The following is a 19608-nucleotide window of genomic DNA, read 5'->3' on the forward strand; positions in this document are numbered from 1 at the left end:
CTTAATTCTTAAATGTTGAGCAATTGCCATCATTTGTAAAATGTCAGGAGAGGGGTATTCGTGAAGGTGCCATGATGTGGTCCACTTTTGATTTTAAACAAGGACCCTAACACAGTGGTGCAAGGTGCTCTACCACAGTGACTTGCAGCATAGTGTAAGACTGATTCCATGTTAGTGTAGATAGCTAAGGAGACAGGCCGTGAGAGTGATGCTATTTAGCCATATGGTCTCTGCCACAAATCCATCTCCAGGAAGGCTTCTACACACAGATTGATTCAAGAAATTGTTCAGACATGTAAATCTGCAAGGCCAGCCTTAGCACATTCCAGAATTGAATGCAGCCAAAAGGCCATATTCAACTATGTACCATGACTGTGGTAAGAGGAGTGGGTGGTGGGGCAGTCACTAGACACCAATTTTAACTCATCCATTAAGTGTAATAAAGGGATCAGCATCATTGCTGGGATTGGGGGTGAGGTGGGAGAAAAAACTAGCCACAAGTTATACATTTTACTTAAAGGCATAACAGCACTGGCATCAGTACAAGGATTGTGGCTGGCAGAAAATGCTAGTCACCTATCATACATTTTACTTAAGTGCCAAAACAGCACAGACATCAGTATGCAGATCAGGGGGTGATGGGAATGACTGGATACCAGGGACTTCTCTAACTTCAAATGCCATAACATTTCAGATATCTGTGTGGGAAGTGGGTGGTGGAGGACACACTACACTTGAAGGATAACACCTATAAGTGTCATAATGCAATGACTTCTGGAATGAAACAGGGGTGGAGGGAAACAATAGCCACCAGGGCCACTACAAGGGTGGCATAAGAGCACTTAAAATATTTCAGTGGTCATTGGTGTGGGGGAGGACCATGTGAGGATACACAATTCAGGGGGATAGGTACAAGGACTGTGGTGCATGTGTATGGAGGGGTATCTGTGTGCATGTGTGTGTTTTATGTTTGAATGTGCACTTGTCAGTGTGGGAGAGTGCCTGTGGGGGGATGACAATCCCTACATGAGCAGTAGTTTACTACTGCAACATGCAAACAAGCAATGAACTAAACATTGTGGTTGAAACAGTGATTCAGAGACAAGCACATTAACCAGTAAAGATGTCTTTCCACAATGCAGATAACTTGTCCTTGAATCACAAAACACTGTAATGCAGTACAGTTTCAGGGACATGAATAGCAAAATACTGTGTTGTGGAGCCTAGCCTTTCTACTACCATCCTTACACCTCATAATAGAAATCTTTATATAGTGCTGAGATTACTGAATCTAATACTTCCATGCATACAAGATGATAATACCAGTATCTCTACAGATGGCTGACTTGAAATTACTTGAGCATCAGATGAATGAAGCAAAAGACCCAGAGGAACATAATGCCATTCATTGTTTTCCACAGGAAATCACTTGTGGCACAATTTCAACAGGTGCACCAACATGGATTCCCTTCTACTGAGAGTTTTTTCTGTTTTTGAATTTTATGCTGCCATCGTTATGGCATATACATGTTTATGATGATATGGGGAGGGGGGGTTGTGCCTTATTGGTGTGTAGGGGGTTTTCCTCCTACAAAAATAAGTTTATGTTAACTTTTAGCCATTTGTTTCTGGCATTGTTTTTTCAATATTTCTGCTTCTTGTGGATTTGTATTTCAGTGATCCATAGTAGAATTGGCGGATAGTAGCAGTTGATGACTACACTTCTTTAAAAAAATGTTTTTGCAATAAAAAGAAAGCAAAACTATACATATAGCAACATGTAATACACCCGTGCGTTGACACAAGACCTTAGATATAATTACGCATATTTGCTGTAAGATTAGTGCAGCAATTTCATTTCCTAGTATTTTAAAGTATTAATGATGTTGGAATGATCAATAATGCCAATACCATTTGATGCATTTTCAAAAATACTCCCCTGCAGCTCTCATTTGCTCAAAATCTATGTGTACCACTTACAGAAAGGAGACAATAGCTATTGCCATAAAATATGCCTTCATAAATCCACATTGATAGCTGTCCAATAGATTGCTCTTCTCCAAATACTGGCTAAACTAATCTGTTAGCAAACTATCAAACATTTTTGACACTGGAGGCAGGTGATCAATTGGGCAGCAATTTTTAACTTTTCATCTCCACCTTATCTCACTTTTTAGATACTTGGTTCAATGTTATAAAAGTCCATTAACTTTGATATATATATATATATATATATATATATATATATATATCCCATGATCAATTTATTAAATATATTGAATATGGATGGACCAAAAATTCTACTCCAAGCTTTATTAAGCATATATCAACATTATCTTAAGCAACTTGAGAATTATATGACTGTATAATAGCCTTTTAAACACCATTGTCATTAAACTGCGTTAGTAAAGACAGGATGTGTTCTAATAAAATTCAAATTAAATGAATCAGTTATCACATTTCATTAGTTATCAAATTCCCATGTTCATTTTTGATATTATTAATAATTTTCATTTTTTTAAAACAAGTTTATTGTTTTTAACATACAAAATAAATATCATAACAATTTTATACAAGCAATTAAAATAGAAATAGTTATAACATTCAATAAAATAACCAAAGTATTTACAAAGACATCCACTACAAATCAAATCAATTGATTAAACTATAATGTCATGCTATTGAGACTAAGATTTTTTTAACAGGTTTTGTAAAGTATCCCATATAATATAATACGATGTTTTTCTAGTAGTTCTTGATTTTATTGTCAATTCCATATGACACACATCAGTCATAACATTTTTAAATTCATTAAATGAAGGAGGGGTATCTGAAATCCAATTTCTGGTTATTATTTTTCTAGCCTATTAATCATTTTCTCATGTTTTCTACACACAGTTTTATTTATCAGAGTTAATTTGCAAGATGTATTCCCATTCCTTTTTTTGTTTTGTTTGGACATGATTTTCTCTTTTCATCTTCTCCATATATCTCATAAAATTTCATTGAGTAGTATAGCAGTTTAAATTATCAGAGGACAGTTTTTCTCATCTTTTACAATTCACATTTTTATTCATTTTTATATATTTATAAATGTCCTAATCTAACACAATAGCATTTCTATAGGGTCTGATGATACCTTGCCTTATAGGAATTAACATATCATTAGCATGCAAATGTAAGAGTATTAACTTATGTACCTCCTATTTGAGAAAAAAATGTTTCCAATCTTATTCTGTTAGCTTGAATTGGATCATCATAATTTCTTATATACGCACACACACATATGTACATATATATATATATATATACATATATATATATATATATATATATATATATATATATATATATATATATATATATATATATATATATGGGTCTACTTTATTTCATTGAAAGCTCATTTCACTAAATTTTAATTCACCCTGACCAAATCACTGAAAGCTCAAATTACTGAAAACTTATTTCACTGAAGTGAAGTACTGGCACTGTGTAAAGTATGGTAAGGCAAGTAAAAGGTATATACCCTTTTCCCCACTGTAGGGCAATCCTGGAGTTAGTACATATAGTTAGAGGGGGTGTGTGGGGGGGTTATCCAAAAGCAATCTGGCACTGTGTAAAGTATGGTAAAGTATGGTAAGGCATCTGGCACTGTGTAAAGTATGGTCAGGCAAGTAAAAGGCATATACCATTTTCCCCACTGTAGGGCAATCCTGGAGTTAGTATATATAGTTAGAGGGGGTGTGGGGGTTATCCAAAAGCATCAAAACAATACATTTAAAACCATAGACATGCATACTTACAACACCAATGACTAACTCTCTCCAGAAGGTAATATATACCCAAACTACTCCCCCATACCCCCTAATGTGGGGGGCTATGCCTGGCCATTCATGGCCATTGCTGAATACAAAACAAGTGGCATTAACGGTGCAGTACTTATCTGAATAAGGTGGCATTCTCCTTAGCATTTTATCATGTGGAGTGCACACTTTAACAGAATAGAACTAAAGAAGCAATGTATTGAAATATAAAAACTGTCTTTGTGAGACTTGAGGGGTTGGTTTGAGCATAACTGGACATTTTGCATTGTGCTTTATAGCAATAATCAAGTAAACACACGCACACACACACACACACACACACACACACACACACACACACACACACACACACACACACACACACACACACACACACACACACACACACACACGCATATATACTTACATGCATCTCTGTCTCTGTGAATGTGTGCATATATACACAGATAGATAGATATATATATATATATGGGTCTACTACTAATGCCCGAAACGACGATTCCCCGACGGAAAACTCACCGACGCCAGATGACCGACAGGTAAGTGTACCGACAGGGTGATTTGCCGACAGCGGAAAGACCGACAAGGGAATGTGCGATCGCGACGCGGTAAGTGTGCGATGGTGACGGAGTTAGGAGCGGTCAGGTAAGTGCTCGAGATTGTGGGATGTCGGGTTAGGCTGTGGGAAAGGTGAGTGTGTGTTCGTGTCGGAGGTATGGTTCGGGTAAGGTAAGTGTGTGTTAGTGAGGGACTGTAGTTTAGGGACGGGTTAAGTGAGTTAGGGTTAGGGTGCAGGTAGGTGATGTGTGCGTTAGTGTCGGAGCTTGGGCTAGGGGTGGGTTAAGTGAGTTAGGGTTAGGGTGCAGGTAGGTGATGTGTGCGTTAGTGTCGGAGCTTGGGCTAGGGGTGGGTTAAGTGAGTTAGGGTTAGGGTGCAGGTAGGTGAAGTGTGCGATAGTGTCGGACCTTAGGGTTAGGGTTTGGGTCAGGGCTAGTGTGTATGCTATGTAGTGTCGCGTGTTGTTTACGTTCCGTGTGCGGTGTAATGGTGTTCGGTGTTTTGCGTTGTCGGGTTTGTGTGATGTCGGTCATCTGGCGTCGGGGAGTTTTCCGTCGGGGAATCGTCGTGTCGGTAATTAGTAGTAGACCCATATATATATATATATATATATATATATATATATATGTATAGTTATATGTTTATATCCATATTCATACATGGTTGCAGTTCAGAGGACCAAACTATCATAAGAGTGACAACTTTTTAGCTCATGATTTCTGTGTAACATCACATTGCAGCAGGCTCAGGGAATTTGTCTATACCACACTGTTGTATGATCTCAGAGTTGATATATATAATTAGCTGCGGGTGTGGGGGATTGCATCACCTTTGTCTTTGTAGTTTTTGATCAATTTAGATTCAATCTAAAATGATTGTTTTTGTTTGTTTGCTCTTTTGAGCATTTGATATTTGATGATATAGTCATATATATATATATATATATATATATATATATATATATATATATGTATACATATACATATACACATACATATACACATACATATACACATACATATGCATATACATATAAATATATATATATATATATATATATATATATATATATATATATGGGATCCGGACACATGCTCGACTAGCATATGTCTGAATTACAAAACACTGAACACACATACCCGAAAGCACTTAACATCGACAAGCACTTCCATGTATGTGTGCCTGTTTTGTAGATGGACTACAGTGCGGGTAAGGGAAAATTCCCTTTCCCCCAATGTAGTGCAATCTGGGAGTGAGAATAATAAAGTAGGGGGGCGTGGGAGGCACAGGGGGGTGAAGACCCTCTACAGAAACGTAGATTTTTTTTAACTACACATACACGGAAGCGCTTTTCAATGTTAAGCGCTTTCATGTATGTGTGTTCGATGTTTTGTGGTTCGGACATAAGCTAGTTGAGCATGTGTCCTAGACCTATACATATATATATATATATATATATATATATATATATATATATATACACACACACATTATTATTTTGTATTTTTCTGTTACAGTCAAGCAGATAAGTTTGTTTAGTTGAGATTTAGTTGCTTGATTTGTTCAGCATTTTAACAAACCTGAAGAGCTTTTCAGAGTTTGACCTAAATTGTTAGTGAGGTTATACCCTGGGTGGTCAATACTGCCCTACCTTTAAACATTGAAAACTGTAGTGCAGCATTTCCGTCAACACAGTAAATGATCAAAAAAGAAATGTCAATTCTTTCTCAGTTTGATAACAATTATGAATTGCTAGTATGTATGTAGTTAGTAGCTGATACCTTTAAAGTAATTAGTGTAAAAATGTAGTCTTTAATCCAGCCTTGCATGTCTATGAACTTTTAAGAAATCTGTTTATATCTATGTAAAACAAAATCAAACTTGACAATATAAATCATTTCTTAATGTGAAAATTGTAACAGGTGAGAGGTTTTGTCATCTTTGAAAGTCTGTATTCTGTACAACTAAAATAGAATTCAAACATGACAACATAATTCTATGTGAACTCTGGTGGCTGATAAACATTGTGTATTACATTTCCAGTGGCAGAAAAAAGTGTAAATATTTTGAGCAAACATACTTTCACGTTGCATTTTAAAAGGTTGGCATACAATCTATTAATTCAATAATCTACTTTCTAGCCCTTGGAGGTGTGCAAGCAACCCCATCATACACCACTGCACTCCATTCCTTAATATAACATCCTCGACATTGCACAGCTTTTGTAAATGTCAATACATTTATTTGAAACATTTGGACATGTTAATACCGCTGCTATAAATATTAAGGAAATCTGAGAGACATAGCAGTTCATTAGTATCTGTAACTCTCAATTCTTTTGTTTCAGAACTAAATGGCAGAATAAGACTAATGAATGGAGAAAGCCCGTGTGAAGGACATGTAGAGATTTTCTTCAATGGTACATGGGGAAGAGTACAGGATGCATCCTGGGAGATGACAGATGCAAATGTAGTCTGCAGACAACAGGGGTGTGGTGCTGCAGTGAAACCATATAGTAATGTTTTGCATAATATTACTAGATCTGTATGGATAACAAGTGTCCACTGTCTAGGAAATGAATCTACATTATTGGATTGTGACTTAAACATTTCCTACATCCAGCAACCAGAAGGGATTGCAGTTTCAAAAGATGTATCTGTTCTTTGTACAGGTCAGTGAAATTTTAATCCCTCAGTGCAGTCTACATCGCATGATTTAGCTTATCTGTCAACATTCCTTTGTTGACTAATGTAATGTACTTGTGGCTGTTACAGAACACATGCAGTTAAGGCTTGCTGATGCTGGAGAAGAATGTGCCGGAAGAGTGGAGGTTTACTACAATGGAACCTGGGGCACGGTGTGTGATGATGGGTGGAATCTGACAGATGCCAATGTTGTTTGCCAACAGCTAAAATGTGGACAAGCCGTATCAATCAACAACACAGCAGTGTTTGGTAAAGGATCAGGGCCAATTTGGTTAGATGATGTTATGTGTTCGGGAAATGAATCTGTACTATGGAACTGCACATTTCTGGGATGGGGAAAACATAACTGCAAACATAAGGAAGATGTAGGAGTTGTGTGTGCTGGTAAGTATGGGCTTATCACTATCCCCAATTTGTAATAGGATTACTTTTTCAATCCAAAGAGTCTGTACTGCCTAAATCTCCTGATCTTGCTCATCCTATATACGTTTTACATTCTTTAAATTATATTTTCCCTGTATTACTTAAAAAGCATATATTTTTTTATTACAATCTTGCATGTGTTTGCTTTGCTTTCCTAAACCCATGTGGGTACTTACGTATTATCACAACCAGATTTTAGCGCTAATGCTGGTTGCTTCTGTTTAGGTCAAATGGTAGCACTGCAGTGTTATGAAGGTTAGAGACATGTGTTCTGTAATGTTTTTGTACTTTTAGGAAGCTTTATCATTGAAACAGCTCATAAGACAAGGTTCAAAAACAGGTTTCCGCTTTTGCCGCCAGCATCTCCTGTCAGTTAAGCAAGTCCCATTCTACTGCAAATGTGTTCCTTCCACATGCTGTAGTCTGTGAAGTAGGAAATCTCTGTTTTCAAACCTGTATTATTTATCAGCTGTTTCAATGATGAAGCTACCTAAGTCTACCAAACCTGTTTCTAACCTTCATAATACTGTCGTACATGATCCAAAAAAACAAAAAAAAACAAAAAGGTAAAGCCGAACAAGTAGTAGTCCTTCACCAAAAGGAACTGCAGTATAAAGTAATCCATTCCACAGATCATACGCTAACTCCTGCATTCCTTTCAGCCCCAACACACGTACACACACGCAACCACTGCGATCGCTGAATTCAATGCTGGACGTCTTTAAAGGATGCCACCTACACACCTCAAAATTATGTCTTACTAGTTTTTTTAAAACCCCTACCGATATCCCCAACAGACCTTCTGCCAGTCTACCCTTCAATATCACACTTCAGTGAGGCCATTTCAGTAAAAGTGAAGAAAATAAAAAAGGTCGCAAAATCTGGTTGCGATAATACGTAAGTACCCCCATGTGCTACCCTTTCTACTTCTCATACCAAATTGCCATATTTACAGTTAAAAGACATCCATTTTGATACACCTTGAATTTTCAATCCAGCCCTACTTTCACCCACTTACCTTGGCCAGTGGTTTATTCTCTTACTATAAGCAGCTGACTTTGCTTTAAAACATACTCTTGCCACACATTTCACCTGATTAGTTCTAATGCAGAATATCCTGAGCATCATTAATCTATACCATCTTAATCTTCTGTGCTTAATAACTACCCTAATATGTTTATTCAGCTTCACCCTTACAACTTATTTATCGAGTTTTTGTTTTCTGCTCTCACTCAGTTTTTGATTACTCACTGCTGACTCATTAAAGCTGCTTCTGTTATTTAAGATGAGTTTTCATGTTTGATGAGACAGAAGATTTCATTTATTGAGATAACTCATTATAGCCAAGTGACCTCACCAGGTGTTTCTGTATCTACATCCTATTGAAACCTGTAGGTAGAAAGTTTTGTTTGTTCACATTTGCATTAATTATTCCAAAACCATTCTACATACAATGTATTAAGTGATGCAGTCTTAAAGCTTACAGTGTGGCAAATACAACTGTATTGATATCTGACCTCTGTCTAGTGCAAGTAAAAATATATTAATTATTCATGTAGTTGTTTATGGTCATAAATTCATATTTTTCTAAATGTTTCAACAACCATGTATCGCAGATAGAACTGTTTAGCCGCATATGAAATGCTTCATTTGGATGAACAAAATATTTGCTGACAGAATGTGTGTAGACTGAGTGGCTGCTGTGATATCGTAAGTTGTTTACAAAATATTATAAACTTAATGGCTATTGTGTTTACTGTGACTAGTAAAATCCATTTTAAGATCTAGAATGTAAATAATGTTACCACTATAAAAAGAGTTTGTACTAAGCAGTCTGACATTTACATTACTTTAGTAACCCGCATTGTTCCAGGGATATGAACATTTGTTTCAAATGCAAGGACATCATTTGATTCTATGAAAAAGTTTAGGCTCCACCCATTGGAAGTTACAGTGCAAATTCCAGAACTCCATTGGTGGGAATAAGATAAGATGGACAGAATGTACCCCATAAAATGGGTTCTTATTCAATAAACTGACACATATTATCAACTCTAAACAAGTCAAAAATATTTCAGTTTAGAAATCTGAATACAGAAAATAAGTTTAGTTTTACATTACAGCTTTTTAACCTTTTTTGTTTGCTTGCTAGTCTATTACCACAGTGTTTATAGTCTAACTAAGCAATAGAGGTTCTTCTCATACAAAGCTAGAAACAGAATGGGTAGCTCTGAATATAAGATAAAGGGCATTTTCATGAATGTTATAACACTTAAAAAATACATTTTGTGCAAAAGCATACGAGAGTGCATATAAATAATGATTAATTACCTTACTGCATGAGATAAAACATATTGGTACTGTTCTGTGGTTGACTTGAGCTAGTTTGATCATTTAGAACATGTAGTAGTCTTCCAGCTTTGCAGGAGTAACTTAGTCATGTCTCAGACCACGCGTAATGCTCTCAGTAAATCTACTGATGGACTACTCCATGATCTGCACAGATGACATATGGAATCAGTGGGGGAATTATTTTCTGAAATGCAACAGGCAGTACTTTGTGCCATACCAAACTTTCCCTCCTTGGTATAGCAAGCAGTATTAACCATTGTTAAGATGAGTAACTTCATAACCTTCTCTTTTGGTTGCATATGCATTCATAATGATGCACTAGAGGCAACCAGAGGGGTTAGAGGGGGTTGGAATCATAGTTAATATGTTTTTCTCACAGACACAAGGTGTAGCATTTGGTTCTCACTTTTGAAGGAAAATTATTTAGACTTAAAATTACCTTCAAGGCAGGTAGCCTAGTGCTTAGAACTTACAACCTCCTACATAAGTACATAAAAAATAGCAGCAGACAGTACTGCCTACCCAATTCCAATCCTAATCAACAGGTTCATCCAGGAATTCTATGTCCTCTCCCTTTAGAAAAAGTCTTACCTCATCCCCCTACATAAATGGGGTGCATCAATTGAAATTTCAAAATTCCGACCAATAGCAATTCTATCCCCATCTGTAAATGACTAGAAAGATACATCCCCCAACAACTATTAAAATACCTGATAGCAGAAAAGCTTTTAACCCCTACCCAACATGGATTCTGTCCAGTACACAGCATCAGTAATGCTTTCTTTACATTCACTGGAGCCATCAACAAAGCTAGAGATAGTGGTAGGACAGTATGCTCCTTATTTTTAGATGTCTCAAAAGCCTTTGATGCCGTCTGTCACAGTAGATTATCGATGAAATGTCCACTCTGTGTCTAACAGTACCCAGTCTGCAATGGTATAAAAGCTATCTCTGTGATCCGCAGCAATCCATTGTCTCACCCTTCTTCCCTGTTACCAGAGGGGCACCACAGGGCTCCATTCTTTAGCCTTTACTCTTAAATATTCTCATTAACCCTATCCTTGCATCTACCCTGTAAGCCTTACTAATCCAATATACAAATAGCTCTACACTTATTTGCACTACAGATAATATAACAGAACTTCAGCAGATAACCCAAGAAATGTTTGCTTCAATTGAAAAATGGCTCTAAGAAATTCAACTTATAATAAACGCATAGAAATCTAAATTGCTACTTTTCTTTCCCAAACCTCTTGTCACATGAAAACAGTAATTTCAAAATGGGCTCCCTGAATGACACAATGATTAACATCATGTAATACCGAAATATTGGGAATAATAATAGGCAATAACCTTAAATTTGGCATGCATGCATATCCAAACCTATATACAGAAAACAAACATAAAAAAAGGATGTTATACAAAACCGAAAATGTCCTTACAGGCACAATTAAACATACACTAGCTACTACTTCCCTTCTCCCTGTCTTTTCTGTGATAATCCCATCCTAACAAATCTCCAGATATTACAGAAAATAAAACTTAACAAAGCTATAATAAAGAAGCCAGATTAGCAGCAATCTCCCCTTTTCATGCTCAACACTGCACTGCACTGCACTCAAATCCCTAAAACGGCTGGAACTACTGTATCATCTAACATACACACAACTGATTACTACCTTCAGAATCATCCACAACTCTGATAGTTGCCTGCACTAAATGTTCACCTCTATAACTATATCCCTAACTGTGTACTACAAGCCAAGGACCACAGCGTTCTGTAAATCCATGAACCCCACAAATTGAATGGACAAACTTTATACCAATATCATATTGCTAAATCCTAGAATTCCTTACAGAGATCTGTCTGGAATGGACAAAGCCTTTACTCTCTCAAAACCACCTTAAAAGATTACTTATCCAACTTTTGGCTGTGTTCCTACTCTACCGTCAGTTAAACTCATCATAATCCCACCTAAACAACCTCCCTCCCACTTCACTATCCACTTCTTTCACATATATCCTTCCCTGATATCCTTCTTATTTCACCTTTACCCCCAGAACCCTAATTATTTCTAATATGCATCAGCAATACAACTGACCAACCCTCATGCAACCATCATCTCTAGGAAATTCCTATATTGTTTTTTTCTATAATAGTTTATATAGTTAACCAACTACACAAAAGTATGTCAACTAAGAAATATTATTAGATTCTGCCATAAAACTTTTCTATATTTTCAAAAATGCTATATGTATGTACATATGTATTTTTTACTTCCATTTGTAATTCCCCTCTAAACTCTGTATGCATGTGCCGGTGTCAGTTGCGGAGCTTTTCTCCCCAGGCCTCCACTGAAAATGGGTAGCTCATGTAGTCAGACTTTCCTAGTAAGCAAATTTCATTAAATGAATAAATAAGAAATAAATAATACAAAGCTGCATCATACATATCTATCTGTGTCTCTATGTCTTTCTCACTGTATTTCATTTCTGTAAACTATGATCTTCTTGGGGAATAACTGCATCTAACATTAAACATTAAATTGTCTCATAGTATTTGAATCATTTTGCCTAGAATAGCTCCTAGTGATATGAGCACAAGAGTATATTATGCTTCATTGATAATTGGTATCAACCATGCCATGAATCGTGCCAACTTTATATCTCATAGTTGTCTATGCTTATGAAATACACCCCCTTTAATTAAACTCAGCTATCAATTCATGCTTTCAAGAAAGAATTGAGCAACTACAGTATATATGCATCCAAACAAAACTAAATGAGATCTTGGGTATTAGGCTTCTCAGCAATCAAAAGGTATTGAGCTTCTTTACTAAATATACTGAGGTCTAGAGCAATCACAGGATATTTATATACAGCAGAACATTCGCATTTATATCACGTTATCGAAAGATGAAAAAGTGAACGCTATTTCATCAAACCCAAAATATCGAAACCACATAATATCGAACATTCAGAACAGCGAATTTTTTCCTTGGGAAAAAAATCACTATTCTGAAACACATACACACAACACAAGCACACCTAAAAAACATCAATACACACATACACTTATAATTTTACAACTAACCCTACACTAAACTATACATACACTACTATCTATTCACTTACCTTAACCCATACCCTAACCCTAAGGTATGTCATTATCGCACACTCACCTAACCCACGCCCTAACCCTAACACACTTAACCCGCCCCTAACCCTAATTCACCTAAACCACGCCCTAACCCTAACACACTTAACCTACCCCTAACCCTAATTCACCTAACCCACGCCCTAGCCCTAACTCACCTACCCTGCGCCCTAACCCTAACTCATCTATCTTGCACCCTAATCCTAACAACCACACAATCGCACACTTACCTGAACCTGACCCGTGAATTTCCACCATAGTGCTGAAAATAACGAAGCCACAGAACCGGCCAACCGAATTCTTTCCCTAGGAAATAATTTGGTGTTCTGCAGCTTTGCTATTTTCAGTGTTTGCTCAAAACGAGTTGATATTAGAACATTCGAAGTTTTAAAACTTCGATGTTCTGATATAGACCCGAACATTCTCTGGAGGCTTTCCATTAGGGCTAATTTTTTTTTTCTTTAATTATATTAAGCATGTTTGTCATTCAATAAGTATGGATCCAGTTTTTTTTTAAAGAAGAACTCATAGATCCCATTGTTCTAAGTGGTGACTGGTGAGTTCAATGTAATGGAGAAAGCTCCAGGAAATAACTGAATAAGTGAGGCTAACTGGAATAGGGTGCAGCTATAAAATGGCAAGTCAATGAATGCTAACTGTGATCAGACAACACTGGTGTCAGTCATATTCTTCCACCTAGTACATCAGTATCCAGGCATTATAGACACTTTATTGACTGTATACACCTCAGATATTTGATAGCTATCCAACAGAAAATAATAATAGCATATGCAATAATGTATTTCAGTCTGTTTTACCGAGACTCTTGCTCTGCCAAGTCACATCAACAATTGTGAAATTATAATTCAGTTACCGAAGAAGATGGTAACTTCCCATCACAGAATGCCTCAGTACCCACTCATTATTGCAACTGTATTAACTGCATTTGCAGCTACTTTATTTACTGCATCTGCACTCACTATCCATGCCATACCAGATTACTGATTTGATAAAAGAACAACAAGGTTCAGTCATTCTTCATCTGCAGACTCTCATTACCCATTCAGCATAGTTTATTGATTATATTAATACACACTATCACTGCCAACTAAAAAAAAAATATTGTGTAACTGTGATCAAATGATAAACATGTTCAGTCAATTTCATCCACAGACTACTTTAGAAACACTCATTATAGCTACTTTGCTGACTGCTTATACTTCAGTTGCCTGATTTTAATCAAATAAAAATAATAGTAGTAACTGTAATGTATTCATGTTTGTTTCACTCAGATGCACAACAGTGTCAAGCCAGAGTAATGTCTGCTTAATTCTGATAAAATGACTGTAGGGGTCAGTCAGTTTTATCCACACAGTCACTCTGTGCCCACAAATTATAACCACTTTTCTTTTGCTTCCATATACAGAACAATGAAGCCATAACCATGACCCAGGCATTCAGGCATTAATTACTGACCTTAGCACTGCAGGAGTTAAAGCAGGTAGGAACAGGAAGAAAGGGGCTTGGCTGCTAACCTTTACTAGCTAAAAGAGAAGAATGCTGTACTCAAGGTGGCCATAAAAAATTGAGTGCTTTCTCCACTGGGAGAAGGATGGTGGGGCTGCTTACTGGTATTATCCCTTGTGGAAGTGAGGGATAACAAGTACAGACAGCCTGATGATTGCTAGCTTTACTTGTGTATGTGTGTCAGGGCAGGAGATACAGGCTCACAATGGAAAACCCCTTGGACTACCCTACTTCAGGCAGACTCAGAGGCACTGCTGGGTTCTTGGGTAGCTAAAGCACTATGCACAGACAAGGAACTGCAGTTCATTAACAAATAATATTTCTGAAATGCATTATTTTGCCTGGGCATGGTAGGTCCCCAGTAAACTCAAAACTTTGTTTTTCCAAGATATTGAACTTTCTGGATCCCACTCCACTGGGGTCAAGTCATTCAGGAGACAGGTTGAATTGTACTGATTGGAGCAGCTTAGGTATGATGTTAGAGGTTGAGCACTTAAACTACTTCTATTGCATATGAGTTCTGAAGTGAGTCATATAGTTCCTGCAATGTTATTGAGTGTATATCTATATCTATTATGTATATCATCTTTCTGTCTACTTAACTCCCTTACTAGCAGAATTATGCATGTTAATACATTAATAGCATTAAGCATATGCCTGCTATTAAACTTATATCTGTTTTATCTTCCATATCTGCCATATATCATTTTAAAGTGTTATTTCAATATATATCTATATATATATATATATATATATATATATACATATATATATATATATATATATATATATATATATATACATATATATATATATATATATATATATATATATATATATATATATATAAAATATATATATATATATAAATAAATATATATATATATATATATATAAATATATATATATATATAGGGATCTAGGACATTACACCGGAAGCACATTTCACCGAAATTCAAATGACCAAACACAAATCACTAAAAGCACAATTCACCGAAAGTTGTATATGGCCTTGTCCCCACTGTAGTGCGACCCTAGAGTTAGTATATATATATATATATATATATATATATATATATATATATATATATATATATATATATATAGGGGGAGTGTGGGGCACATATATCCTGTATGGATAAGAGTAATATATTGCAATTGCAAGTATGCATGTATATAGTTCAAAACATTTAAAATATGTGGGGGGCTACTCCCCCACACCCCCTGATGATATATATATATATATATATATATATATATATATATGTGTGTGTGTGTGTGTGTGTGTGTGTGTGTGTGTGTGTGTGTATACACTTATACATGTCCTATATCCAGTGTAAAGAGATTGATTTCTTCATTTCTTCCACCTTTACTTAACCAGTCAGCACTCATAGTTCCCCTAAAAAGGACAAATTGTGTTCGGTGAGCTGACTTAGTCAACAAATAGCACAAAGTACATTATTTAAATAAGACTACAGATATCAAGTTAAAATATGGGTATTCATCCTATGTGAATGACACAGGGAGCTTTAAGTCAGATCAGTGTATTTTAAAGAACAATTATGCCTAGATAGTTTCATGGGAGAAGTTATATTCTGTCTACATTGCTGATTAGAACAACCTGATAAACTGAAACTTGGCATTTCCTAAGTATTTGTACTGGTCAGTCTTCCCCAACATCCACAGCCATTTGTTAGCTTTTTTGTTTGTTTGAGGACAGTGAATGCAGGCTGGTTTGTTGTCCTCTTTTTGTCATGTCACAGGACTTGGATGGTGCAGTGGTGCAGCGTTAGTGTTGTCATCTCACAGCAGGAAGTTCTCTGGTTCATTTCTCACCGAGGGTGTCTTCTGTGTGGAGTCTGCATGTCCTCCCTGCATTCATGTGTGTTTCCTCCTGGTATTCTGGTTTACTTCCATGTTACAAAGACATGCATCTGAAGAGTTTCTAATCAGGCCTCTGCTGAAAATTGTCTTTGTTCCAAGTCAGACTTTCCCAGTAAATAAATATTAAATAAATAAAAAGTAAATAAATAGTAAATGGACAAAATACTTGAGATATAGATACTTAAGTAGGTTAAAATAATACAAGGTTTATTAACTGACGTTGCATGTTTTGACATGCAATAACATCAACTAGCGTAGTTATCTGTCCACCTTCAGCCACTTTCTGCCAAAGCAAGAATGAACTTATGAAGAGTAACATAGGTAATTTGCTAGATGAATGGTCAATGAGTATAAATACATTGAAAGGGATGGTACAAATGTCTGCAACTTTGGTTATGCCACATGAAATGTGCATGAGATGGCGTGCCACAATTCATCTTAAAAATAAGGTATTGGAGAAGACCCAGAAAACATTGAATACATTTATGTGCAAAGAAAAAAGATGAACAATGTTTATGGTCACAGTGTAGATAACTAGCAAATAAGGTGGATGGGGCTGCCAGACATTAAGAGATATATTGTAGCCATCATTTTACCACATAGACTTCCTGGATAACAGCATACGAATCTTAGACAATCTGACAAGAGTTAACGAGAAAGAAGATAAAGAGTGTGGGGGTAAAAATTGAATAAAATGTAACTGATGAGGTAGTATGTACATGTTTAGGGAGGGGAGAGCTGTGGGTTGAGAAGGCATAACTACTGCACCATAGCCTAGGATAAGAAGGGAGAAATGGGATTTAGCAAAGAAAACTCTGAAGATGAAATCACTTTGAGGTGAAGAAAATGGGATATGGTACAGAAAATTGCAATACCTTAACCTTTGAACTTTGAAGCATTTGATGCAATGGTAGATGAGCTTTGAACTGCAAAAAGATGATTTCCTTTTTTTCTATATGGGGCTTAACAAAGAAAATTAGACTGTGTTTAACAGCAAAAGAAAATTATGCTAAATTACAGAGGGTTTAGCAGAAGAGAAAATAGAGATATAAAGCTCCCCCAAATCCAGAATACACAGAAACCTATGCAAATGCATTCACAAAAACACTGTACAACCATATAAACAACTGCATAGAAATGTCAGCACCAGACCGAAATAAACCTCGGTCAAACGGCAAAGCAAGCCACCCAGGTGGACCCTGGTCTTAATTGGTTGTACAACAAAAGAAGGAAAACCCTGTTGAGAAGAATGAGGGGATGTACACAACTGAGCAAAATGTCCCTCATTAGTTTAAACAAGCAAATCAAGGAACTAGTCAAGTCTCTAAAAGCAGACTTTGAGATAAAAATCGTCTCAGTCACTAAGGATACCCATAAGGCATTTATTTATTTATGTCAGCAATCTTAAGAGCAACGCCCAATAATATGCAGAATTAGTTGTAGATGTCACCAACTCCACTCAGCCAGAAAATGTAGCCAAATCTGCTGGCTAACAAATTCAACTCAGATTTCACCTCCACATTACCCCCAGTTCTTCCCAAAAATACCCTCCACCATTCCACCACCAATTATCACTAAACAACAGTTGCCACACTGACTAAAGCTAAAAATACAACTTCAATTCGACCTGACAATATACCAGGATGCCTCTTAAACAGTTTAGATCAGGACTTATTGGGATCATTAGGATCTTCATTTAACCACAGCCTCTGGACTGGCTTGGTCCTGATAGAGTGGAGGACAGCAAAAGTCATCTCTGTGTATAAAGGGGGACCATCTTTTGGCCCAGGAAATCACAGACCCATAAGACTGACTAGCCTTATATGTAAACCCATGGAAAGAATTATCATGGACCCGATATATAATGACATAAGAAATCTCCAAACACTGGAATCAACCCAACCCAATTCAGCTTTGTTAAGGGCAGATGATGCCTACTGAATCTGATGGATTTCTTTCAGAAAGTCACTAAGGCCATGGATGAGGGTAAAATGTTTCATACCACCTACCTCAACTAGGCCAAGGCATTTGACACAATTCAAACACTCAGGTGTTATAAATAAACTCACAAAACTGGGCATAAATCCCTACATCACCAGATAGATAGCCCACTGGCTACTTGGCAGGACATATGTGATTTGAGTGGGTGAATCCAGATTCAACAAGAGGATAGCTACTAGTGGTGTGCCACAGGGTTCAGTATTGGGACCACTCGTGTTCAGAATATACTTCTCTGAAGTCAAGGCTAATGTGGAGGGCCTCTGTATGAAACATTTTGCTGAAAACTGCAAGCTGGGGTCAATCACTAAATCTCCAGTGATGTAGACATCATCCCTCAGGAGGGTTTAGAACAGACAGATAATTGGTGGCAGAAGCAAGGCCTAAAAATAAATGTGAAAAAATGCATTATCATACCCATTGGGAAGTCAAATGTCACTGCAGATTACAACATCAATAACACACCCCAACAGTAGACTCAGTGGTGAGAGATCTAGATACACAGATAGATAGTAGCCTGAACATTGACTACTTTGTTTCCACTGTGGTGAGGAAGTTCTTCTATTTGCTACAACTTATAAATTAAGGTATGGCATCCAGGTCTAAGGAAATTATAATCCCACTCTACTCAGCCCTCATTAGACCGATAATGGAATACAATGAGCATTTGGCATGTACTTGACTACGCATTACAGTAGCTGGAGCAACCTCAGAGGTTCCTCACAAAGAAAATACAGGGTGCAAACATGTCCTATGTGGATACACTAAAGGTCCAGTGCCTTTACTCTGCCTCCTACCGACTATTAATGCATAACCTATTCTTGACCTACAAGGTACTCTCAAATCCAGCCCTGATGGAGATGCTACATATCCACAGGGTGAAACAGCACAAGTGACACCTGATTTAGAGCTCCAAACTTAGACAGTGACTCAAACAAAATATACTGGAGAGACATATATGTACCTCAGAGATTGCTCCTTCTTTGGAACAGGCTTTCCTATCACATTGACCAGAGCCCTTCCCTGGCCCTCTTAAACACAGTTTGGATCAAGGGTTAGGGAATTACAAATTTACACCTAGAGTAGTGCCTATGTCCCTTACAGACAGGAGCAGCCTGTAAGATACTCAAGGCAAAGGATATCCTATTGCCCATGGCAGCCATATGCTGGTTGAAAT

General features: G+C 36.8%; 1 protein-coding gene across 1 annotated transcript in view; it reads left to right on the forward strand.

Moving 5' to 3' along the window:
• The window catches only part of LOC122808189 (antigen WC1.1-like), a 997107-nt gene that overhangs the window by 902435 nt on the left and 75064 nt on the right, over positions 1 to 19608 (forward strand). The window contains exons 14-15 of the mRNA XM_044079157.1: positions 6733 to 7056; positions 7160 to 7474. Coding sequence (XP_043935092.1) covers positions 6733 to 7056; positions 7160 to 7474 — 639 coding nt within the window. The remainder of the gene's footprint in view (positions 1 to 6732; positions 7057 to 7159; positions 7475 to 19608) is intronic.

The sequence above is a fragment of the Protopterus annectens genome, chromosome 8.part0 (genome assembly GCF_019279795.1).
Source record: "Protopterus annectens isolate FY-2018-M chromosome 8.part0, PAN1.0, whole genome shotgun sequence".
NCBI lineage: Eukaryota > Metazoa > Chordata > Ceratodontiformes > Protopteridae > Protopterus > Protopterus annectens.